At 33.1% G+C, this 10,391-nt stretch overlaps 1 protein-coding gene across 5 annotated transcripts in view; it reads left to right on the top strand.

Moving 5' to 3' along the window:
- Positions 1–10,391, top strand: part of LOC147065316 (uncharacterized) — a 30,536-nt gene that overhangs the window by 6,206 nt on the left and 13,939 nt on the right. For 2 of the 5 annotated variants that reach the window (XM_085956319.1, XM_085956320.1), the window contains exons 3-8: positions 54–163; positions 1,197–1,373; positions 2,108–2,490; positions 3,712–3,760; positions 5,990–6,866; positions 7,316–8,965. In XM_085956319.1, the coding sequence (XP_085812445.1) occupies positions 54–163; positions 1,197–1,373; positions 2,108–2,490; positions 3,712–3,760; positions 5,990–6,866; positions 7,316–8,027 (2,308 nt within the window). In that variant the 3' untranslated portion in view covers positions 8,028–8,965. Of the gene's footprint in view, positions 1–53; positions 164–1,196; positions 1,374–2,107; positions 2,491–3,711; positions 3,761–5,989; positions 6,867–7,315; positions 8,966–10,391 lie in introns of those variants that run through there. The other 3 variants (XM_085956322.1, XM_085956323.1, XM_085956321.1) reach the window with 2 other exon arrangements.

Genomic DNA, 10,391 nt, shown 5'->3' with positions numbered 1-10,391 from the left:
GAAGTACTAGATTTTTTTTTCTTTAATACTTTGTTCATGTTTTTTTAATACAGGTTTTCAGAGATGCAATCTCTGGTGGACTTCATGTACAAAGGAGAGGTGAACGTGTCTCAAGATGATCTGCCTAGTTTATTAAAATCTGCTGAAGCTTTACAGATCAGAGGTAACACATTTTTTATTCTTTTTTTAGTGTCCCTACTCGAGTATTACATTGTTAAATGTTTTCACCGACAACAATAGTTGTTCAGGATTGAATGAATACAAGTGCACCGATGACTAAGTCATGTAAATCAACTTTAAAGTTAAATATGTGATTGTAGATTCTATATTACCGTTTTCAACTTTCTTCTCAAATTATCAATTTAAATAAAAAAAACTTGATAATTAATTCATTATGATTAATGTTTTTAGTGAATGGAGAATGGAGAATGATAAATCAGGCCACAAAGTATTTATGTTGCTATGAAAATAATATACTTACAAATTGTACGTAAAATTTAAAAAAAAAAAAGCCGTGAACTTTCTATTGGAAAGAGATGTCCGTATACTATATGGTGTCCAATTTTATTAGATTCAATATGAACATTAATTCAATTTTCATAGCTGATTTTGGCAAAATTCAAGAATGAAAACATAACCTAACCTAACAAATAATCCAATATATCAACTATTTTCAAAATTTGTTTGCTGTTGGCTTCCTGTAAAGTGTAAGCTTTTATGTCAGTACTATACGACGCAAAGAGGTTGACTGTCTTTAATATACGGCCGTATATTTCCGATACAACATTTCACGGGGAACTGTATACGTACAAGTTCCGGACACGAAACACGGACACAGACACCATGTCCATGGATATAATCCAATGTTCGGAATAAAATAGTTATAAATTTTCATACAATGCAGTTAAATGTTTTTTCACGCTGATACACGGTGATGTGAAAACTGCTCCCAATTCATTTTTTGATTAAATTATGTCACTACTCATTTAATCCTCAGCACGCACCGCAGTAATTCAAATGTCTAACTAGTCTTGATAATGAGGTGACGTCCAAAGTAAAAAATAAAATTGTTATTATGGCACAATAATCAGTACACTATCTCTACAACACTACTATGTCAAAGGCACTGACTAGTTTGACGAAACCCCATGTACATTTTCACGTGCACATGTATTTTATGATATTATTGGCATTAGGTCTGTGCGGGTCGGATTCTGGGGGATTAGGAAGCGGAAGCAGTCAGCCGGGAAGCGAACCTGAAACTCCCATCCACTCATCGGCGCAGCAACACCATACCAAAAATAATGAACCATCAAAACCGACACTAACTAACGACAAGCCTATCTCACCCGCCTTTAAAGACGTCAGCAATTGTAAGTAATTTTCTTTTCTCAATTCTAGCTTGTAAATATTTAATGTGAATAGACATCAGTGAATGTCAGATTCTGGCTGATTCAAATTTTATATTATGGTGCCTTTGATGAATCTTGAAACCACTGCAATATATACAGTCGCTCCAGCTCACACTTTCCATTCGAAGATTCCTTATTGTAGGATTAAATGAACGGCTGACAGTAAGATTTCATAATATGAATCATCCAGATAACCAGTCAGCTCAGATAACATATCTATGTATATATTAGAGTAGTACATTCACATAAATGCCAATTTATTGGAATAGACGATTGTCCCGGTTGTTTTCCAAAACGACAAATAATAACTAGTGAAAATTGAAAATTTACGACTTTTCAGGAAAACAAGTTGGCAGAAGAATTCCATTGGGTTCAGCATAGATATTTCACTAACTACCTCTTCAAAAATTAGTTGTAACTTCGTCATGGAATAACTCTTGGTGACCCAGTGTAGATGACATTTCTTAATAATACAACGTATTTTTCCCGTAATTTCCCTGACAGCCCCATGTTTAGGTCCCTTATCCGCAGACCACAAGTCATCACTAATATGCAACAACCCATAACTGCCAGTTATTATGGCCGACTCTAAAGGGCCTTAAGTGAACATATAAATGAATATTATCGTAAATGTTCTGTGGAATAATCGGCAAGTTGAAACACTACTAATATTATTAATTAATTTTTTAACTCAGCAGCCATCAAATCCTCCCTACTTCACCCATCTTCGAATCACCACAGCGATCAGACAGCAGGCCGCAGTTCATTGGAACGACAGGCAGCGCAACTACATCCGCGGCGGACCGCAATCTCAGAGCAAACCTCGACGGCCACCTCCAACGAATCCCAACCCAGCAACACGGCCACATTAAACAACTCCAATGCGAGAAATCACCAGAGAAGTAGCAGCACCACCACCCGACATATGTCGCTCTTGAATGATATGAACGGCGAAGCCAATTTGCTCGGAGGCGGTAATACCGGCGAGGGCTCGGGAGTTTTTAAAGAGGAGACTGTCGAAGAAGACGGTTTGTTCTATGGAGAGATGGAAAATGATGATATGGAGTGTGGTGATCAGGTACCTACATACTTTAATCGAATATTGTATTTTTTTTATTTGTTTTTCTGTACATAAAAATCATTTATTGTGATATGTATAGACTTCTGGAATGTTTGGTAATTTTACATACTTCCAAATCCTTAATCAAAAGACCTTTCTAAAGTTGTGGGTTTTTGGGTTCAAATCCTTCCAAATGTTTTATTAGTCTGACAAGGATGTAAAGTGTTGAGCCAGTGGTATTTGAAGTGTGCAATCTACTAGTAGAGGTGGGTAGCTGCAGGCTGTTTGAAAAATAGTAATTCTTGTCATCTCAGTTCAATGGCGCTGATGCACGGCCACTGTGATAGATTTATATGCTGCGATGATTGTTATGGCAAGAAAAGCTTCAAAAACTTGAATCTCATTTCGAAGAGTAAATTTTCTATTGGGTACAGTGTTGCCATTTTTTTCTATGCTGATTATAGTACAAAGGCGTAAAAATTATAGTATTTCTGAAAAATATATAGTACAGGAACATTTTTCATCTTGAATTCTTTAAAATTATAGTATTTTGGTATATTTGGCGTAAAATTATAGTATTTTACATTTTTCGCGGAATTACAATTATAGTATTGTACCATAATTATAGTACGGTTGGCATCACTGATTGGGTACCTACACGGAACACACATTTTAGGATGCTGTGAAAAAATCACTACTCTAAAAGCGAAGTTTGAAAACCACTATTAGTGATTGGCAATAATTATTTGTTGTAAAAAAGCTTGTTACGATAACCCCCAGGTCATCATGGTCCACATGTATATAAAGTACAGTAAATTACGTAATAGAGTAGACAGTAATAAATCTGGTTGTGGGGTAAAAGTTTTAAGTCGTGTTTTTATGAACTTAAGATTTTAATGACAATGTGTGTAAAGAATTGTGCTCTTTTTTATGTATCATAGATTTTGTCACATGTAAGCAAAATAAACAGATATTAGAGTAGTAGAAATAGCTTAAGTTGAGAAAATTAAAATTACTTATTCAAAACTTTGAATATAACACAATATCAAAAACTTAATTGTGCATAAATAAAATAAATATAAACAGATACACCAATTAACTTCTAAGCAACAGTATTTTGAAAACTGTGATTTATTTCAAAACCGATTATCTCAACTGCAATCAAACTGACTTAAAGCACTTTTACCCCGAAACCACAGATGTTATAAGAACTTTTATCAACTGTATTTTTTCTTGCAGACTGAAGAAGATTTGCTACAGACGGGATCCACTGGCCTACCTAATTCCGGTGAGTCCAATTTAATGCTTTGTGTATTCTGAAATGAATCAAAACCTCGCTTTCTGCTTATTTAATCCATGATCCTGAATAGAACTTGAGGCCGTCCTAGGGTCAGACTCCATTAATACATTCATGCGTATAAACAAGAAGCAATAGCAAAAATACAACCGCAAGTTACCTAAACGAAATTATTTTCCCCCAAATCAAAAACGTGTTAATATTGCATAATGTAGGTTCTACATAGGGCCTACATTATGTCCTACCTACGTAAGACATGGGTTGATATCTATCATACAATTTAGGGTAAAAAATATAGGGTTACTGCTTTAATTTCCACATTAATTATTGTTACTTCATTCGATAAACCATAGACCTGTTATAAAACCTCAATAACTTCGAAGCAAGATTGAAATTTGGAAAAGTCTATACGTATAATGAGAATAGAATAATATATATGTCAATTTATTAAACATATTCAAATATTTTAATTCATTATTCGTGGACTGTACGAACTGGGCCTAAACTCAATCTTTATTTCGATTCACTTTGCCTAAGATGTATTTCTCACGATATATAATTATATATGCATATATATATGTCATTTTTGCTTTTATTGTCCTATTCATAGATTCCAAAAGTTCCAAGATCACTGTCACTTATCCAGCAGTGGTGAAGGGTGGAGGTAGGCTGTTGAGAGCTGACATAAATAGTGCCCACTAAACTTTGTCAGTCATACTTATTTGTTTTTATTGAACTAAGAATACAAATTGCAGATGGTATTGGTTAGTTTTTAAAATTTAATTAAAACCTGCCTCAACCAAACCATAATACAGTAAAACCTCGTTAATACGAATTCCACGGGACCGATAATCGAAAAATATTCGAATTATGAAATGTATGGGGGAAAATATTGAAATTAAAAAAAAAATTTTGATTTTCATCAATATCGTTTACGATCATAGATGTGCTTACCACATTTACGGTTCCGTGTGTGTTAATGGGTCATAAAATGTTAGGATTATTTTTATTACCTTCTTAAAATAAGTAATTTATGATGTTTTACGAAAAGTCTATCACAATTTTCAATGACTGGCTCATCAAATAGTGTGCTTTATTACAATTTATTGAATATTTTTATATGCCAGGACTCTGAAATAATTTCGAATTAAAGGTATGGTTTTTTCGAATTATCCGTGTTCTTATTAACGAGGTTCTACTCTAGATCAAAAATATTCTTTCATCTAATATCTCAATGAAAACAAATAAAATATGACTGACAAAGTTTAATCGCACTATTTATGTCAGATCTCAACAGCCTACACCCACACCCACCCTTAGCCACTGTTACCCAGCTTTCAGTCAATTGCTAGCAGTCACAACCAAATTACACCCAGCTGGTAAATATAGATTTCGAGCTTTTAAATCCTGAATTGTAGTATAGTAAACTTGTATGTAAATAGTTCATTTTCCCCCCATTTTACATACAACATTGTGGACTGTAATATTCTGGATTTTGTAGCAATCTAGGAAATATGCATGTTTTTGCATAAGGGTGTAAAAGTGGATGCACTTTGGACTTACCAGTTAATTTTCTCAATTTGTCTACAAAAATATATTGTTAAATTTATGGTTTTTACACCGGCCTTAAATTATTTCCCACCCCAGTAGACATTTTGCTTTATAATTTTTCTTTGCATATTTTTGATTCAATGCGGTAAGTATTATTTTTTAATGTTTTGAAAACGGAAATGTTTATTTGCAGTGTGTCTTCTCTCTGTTTTCCCGCTTTCATTGGCCGTTCGTTGCGCGCGATGGGTGGATAGCGATTAATAAAAATCAAACAATCCACTCGCGTACGATTTTTTTCTTTTAAATGTATCATCCTTGCCGGTGTGATTGAGAAATATTCACAATTTTATTGTTTTCGGTTGAATTATAAACAAGTGACTTTAAAAATGTGCTCGTGATTTAAAAATTAACATTTTCAAGAGTGAAGGACATATTGTGAATGGACATTTGAAAATAAAGGTAGGTAGCTTATTTATACATTACATATTACTATTGCAAGTAGATATTGTAGAATAATTATTTTTAAGCTAGAATAGTTTTCTACAATCCTATATGTAATTGAAATTATTTATTATCTCTCACACAATTAGCTAATTGATTCTTTATTAATATATCTAGACTATTTCAGTCTGCTGAGATAATATTATAATGTATACATTTTTTTTTCAGATGGCAATAGAAAATCATCACAGCTAAGAGTGAAATCCAAATCTGAACTGTTCAACAGAAGAAGTATCAAGTCTCTTCAATATCCGCTCATGAACAAACTCAATAAGCGTAGCCAACTCTCTGACAAAACATTCCCAATTAAAGAATCTAAAGATCGAGCTTACAGTACAGCAACCCAGAACAATAACTTTGACCTGTCAAATATTGTAGTCAAAAATCCCGAGTGCAATATCGATATCAATATTTTAAATCGTCCGATGAAACGGTCGAGGAATGATCACGATGATGAACCAACCAACGGCGATTCATTCAGTAACGGTGTGTCTGTGCATTCAGAAAATAATTATAGAATTAATGATGACAATATGGAAGAACTGGCTTATGAAGATGAAGAGTATCTTAAATTATGGCTGGCGCAAAATCAAGAATTAGAGGTGAGCCTATCAACGGGCACTTCGATTGACTCCAAAGCCAGCCTGAAGTCGAAAGCCAAGGATAATAGTAATTTGAAACGTTATCAAAAAATGGCCAATGACGGAGATGAAAAAAAATGGCTGCAGTATTACACGGGGGAGATGCCCATGCCGAAAAAGTCACACAATATCAATTTTGTCGGCGTGTCTTGCGTGAATAAAAAGAAAAATAAGCAAAATATTACAGATGGAAATATTTTGGATCCGAATGTGGACCTGGTGGATTTGCTGATGCCTTCGGATTTGGAACAGTTTCTGGCCGGCAAAGAGGTCAGCTCTTCCGGTATATCGAGGAAAGCCATCGAGCAAGCCATGATGGGAAAGTACAATCCCAATCGAAGGTATTCCAATCAAGCCATGTGGGCAGCGCTCATGGACGTCAAGCAGGGCGGAAGTATCTACCGGTGAGTTATAAAGCTGTACATATGCAATCGAGTAATCACCCATTAATGAAATTTTCACTTGCACGTTGATCAAATATGTTTTTAGGTTGAATACATCACTCTGATATTGATTTTAAATCAAAATAAAAAGAACAAAAGACAACTCTTCAGTAAACCACAGTCAGTTTGTCACTATTAAAATGGACTCATAAATATCTGTTTAATTAATGCATTCTGGGCAGTTATTCATATGTTCATATCGAAGAACACTGTTTCGGTCATTGTAGGTAATGAGGAAAGACAGCTGCGTACTAATCAAAATAGAATTAATCAAGAAAATCTTTCTCATCTTTATATTATGTTAGTGAAATATGTACACTGTTTCTAATAATCGAATATCTAATTGAATTTGAATAATTATTGTACCATAGTTATACATTGTATTGACGGCATAATTTATTGGTTTGCAGGGCTGCTCAGACTCACAAGGTGCCGAGAAAGTCTCTGCGTAACTGGATGAAGCGCTGGCATATTAAATCCTCTTTCCCGATGCCTCAACAGCTCAAACAGTTCGTGGAAAACAACAAAAAACACAAACTCGACCTCACGAGAGAACATATCCTGTCTTACACGGCCCACAATCAGTTGCTGTTGCCTGACCGAACGCCTGAGAACATCACCATCAAAGGAGAGAATGATAATAATGACCCTGAAGTCTTCAAACACTTTTTAGAAATGTCTCATGAGTTTTTTAGGACCGGCTTACATGTCGCTTCGAGCGAAGAGGATGACATTGCCAGTATCAAAAAGTCTACAGAATCCGATTTAAATTCGGAACCCAATTTAAACAAAATTTCACAAGATGTCGACGGCGGGAACTTTCCTGACAATTTAACCAAGCTTGAAGATGCTGAGGAAAAAGTATCCGATAATAAAGATGGCGAATTTTCTCAGATAATGGACATGTCGGGTAATATTTTATTCGATGATAATGTCGTCGGCGGAAACCAAGATTCACATAATGAGGATGATTATTTGTTTAAAGATGATGCGGCTATACCCGTTGCCGGTAATGTAAGTAATAAATTGCCTGAAGCGAATAAAGTTGCTACAATTAAGAAACAGGTTCTGTTTTCAAATGTGGAACAGTTGGCAGGACTGGACGAATTGAAAAATGCTTGATTAAAATATCTGTGGCGGCATGATCTTACCGAGTCTTACTAATAGTGGTTTTATAACTCTAATTTTATATCATATTATATTTCCAATGAAACTGTTTTCAATATGTTTCATAGAAAAAACATTCATGACTTTTTCATAATTCGAGAGTCGCATATAAAAATGTATTTACTTTAAAATATGCAAATATTATGTATTGACTTTTATATTCTAATAATTTTGAAATTTTATAGCCATAATTAGATATCTACAAGTTTTATCAAGTAACACTTTCATATTATGTAATATTGAAATATAAAAGTGATTCCTCTGGAACAAAAATTTTATTGAATCGAATAGTCGTATTTATTATAATATGACGATGATTGGCCGTTTTGTACACTAGAGATACGCCATTATTGTAAAATATAGAGCTTATATACTGCCTAACAACCAAAATAATATTTATTTGTAACTATTATGGAAAGTGTGTAACTTGAATTTTTTTACAGAATAATCTCTCCAGTGATTGCAAAATTTTAAGATACGGGTGCGCTGCCATGCCATCTCTTCGATCTGTACTGATATTGATTAGATTGTAGGATTTAGTGAGGAAATTATTGACCCATGTATTCCTTAAGACTGAGTGTGTAGTCATATATGTAATTTATTTATTATTATGTAATAATCGTTTTCAAAGAGATTGTGGATTCTGGAAGAATGTCTATGATTCTTTATTTTTGAATATGTCAATGGTATTTTAAAGTTAATATGTAATCCGATAAATGTATCAAATTATACCCACAATTTAATAGTGACTTCAATTTTATAGATCTTTGACATCAGTCACAGCGTATTTTTGGAGCTAATGAAATACATAATTAACCATATACTATTATGACCTTTTATATTCTAGTAAAGTACTATGTATCTATATTTTTTGATATACCACTATTGAATTCCAAAAAGAAAAATTACCATTCTTGTAAGTGGAGCATTAAAGATTCCACAGGGTGGAAGTTATATTGACAAACTTGTTTACAAAGAATGGTTGTGAGCAATTTTTCCGACTGACGGGCCCCCGGTCTGGATCAAACACGTATTGAAAAAATAACACTTCGATAACATACCATTGTACAACAGGATGCGGTAAAATCTCGATATAATGGACTAATTCGGGTGAGGGGGGTTCGTTAATTATTGTCAAAAGTCTGTTTTATAATAAAGTGGGTGTGACGTTAATGTTCGATGTCGGGCCGCTTTCTTTGGTAATCCCGCTGTGGAAAAAAACTTAGGTATGTTTTATTTTAACTTTTAATTATCTCACTGATATTACGGAAATGGGTGTAATTAAGCTGAATTTAAATTTTTTTTGATGAATAGATAAATTTTGTCCATTATATCCGAAGCTCGCTATATTAAGGATTTACTGTATTGACGAATCTAATGCTTCTGATTAAAAAAAAATTGTCATTCACTTGTCACTATTGAATTGAGGGTTATATTACGATAGTGACACATTTGAACAATGCAATTCATGCTTATTATGATTAATATTAGTTATTAAATCTTTTTTAAAAGATTTTTGTATCTTGTGTTTTTTAATATACTTAGTGTAAAGTTTCTTTTTTGCAAATGTGTATGAATTTTACATGACTCAAACCATTCTTTCAGATATTGTCCATTGTGTTCAATTATTTGAATTGAATCAATGGAATAAGTGATTTTGTCATTTTTTTAAATGCTGCAGAGTATTAATAATGGAAAGGGTACTTAATTTTAGAACTTTACTGAATTGGGCCAAATTGATAGAATATGGATCATACGATTCATTGAATCACCACTTTTAATAATAAACATTCTACATAATTTATCTTAACTTATTTAACTTATGTGTCAGAAAGAAAAACCATACAAGTTTCATAACTTCATATTTCCTTTACTCACCAAACCGGAATTGGAATCCTCAAGTAGAAAAACTTAAGTATTTTTTTTATTCCCACATGTATCATTAATAAAAATATAACTTTTTTAGTTATTGACCAACGGCAATAGGGGTAAGGTGGTTTATTTTTAAGAAGGAACCTAAAGTAGTCATATTATTTACAGCAATACATTTTTTTTTAATAGAATATAGGGTAATATAGAGATACTTTTTTAAAAGGAAATGCCATAAAATTATTTTAATAAACCAAAGATAAAAACCATTGCGCATTATTTTGTAGAAATATAGGAATTTCAGAAATTTAATTAATGGTTTTTTCCAAAACGTAGATACTTTTTATAATGTTTGATTTTGACATTGAGTGATTTGTTTTTTTACACCTTATACAAGATGTATACGTACGTACTTTGTTCTTAATTTGAAGTAAGCTGTGTTATTTTTTA

Source organism: Rhyacophila brunnea, unplaced genomic scaffold, assembly GCF_057557595.1.
Source record: "Rhyacophila brunnea isolate RB1 unplaced genomic scaffold, BYU_Rbru_1.0 scaffold_6, whole genome shotgun sequence".
NCBI classification, from domain to species: Eukaryota; Metazoa; Arthropoda; class Insecta; order Trichoptera; family Rhyacophilidae; genus Rhyacophila; species Rhyacophila brunnea.
The sequence above is the reverse complement of the archived record's forward strand: the minus strand, read 5'-3'. Positions and strand labels throughout refer to the sequence as shown.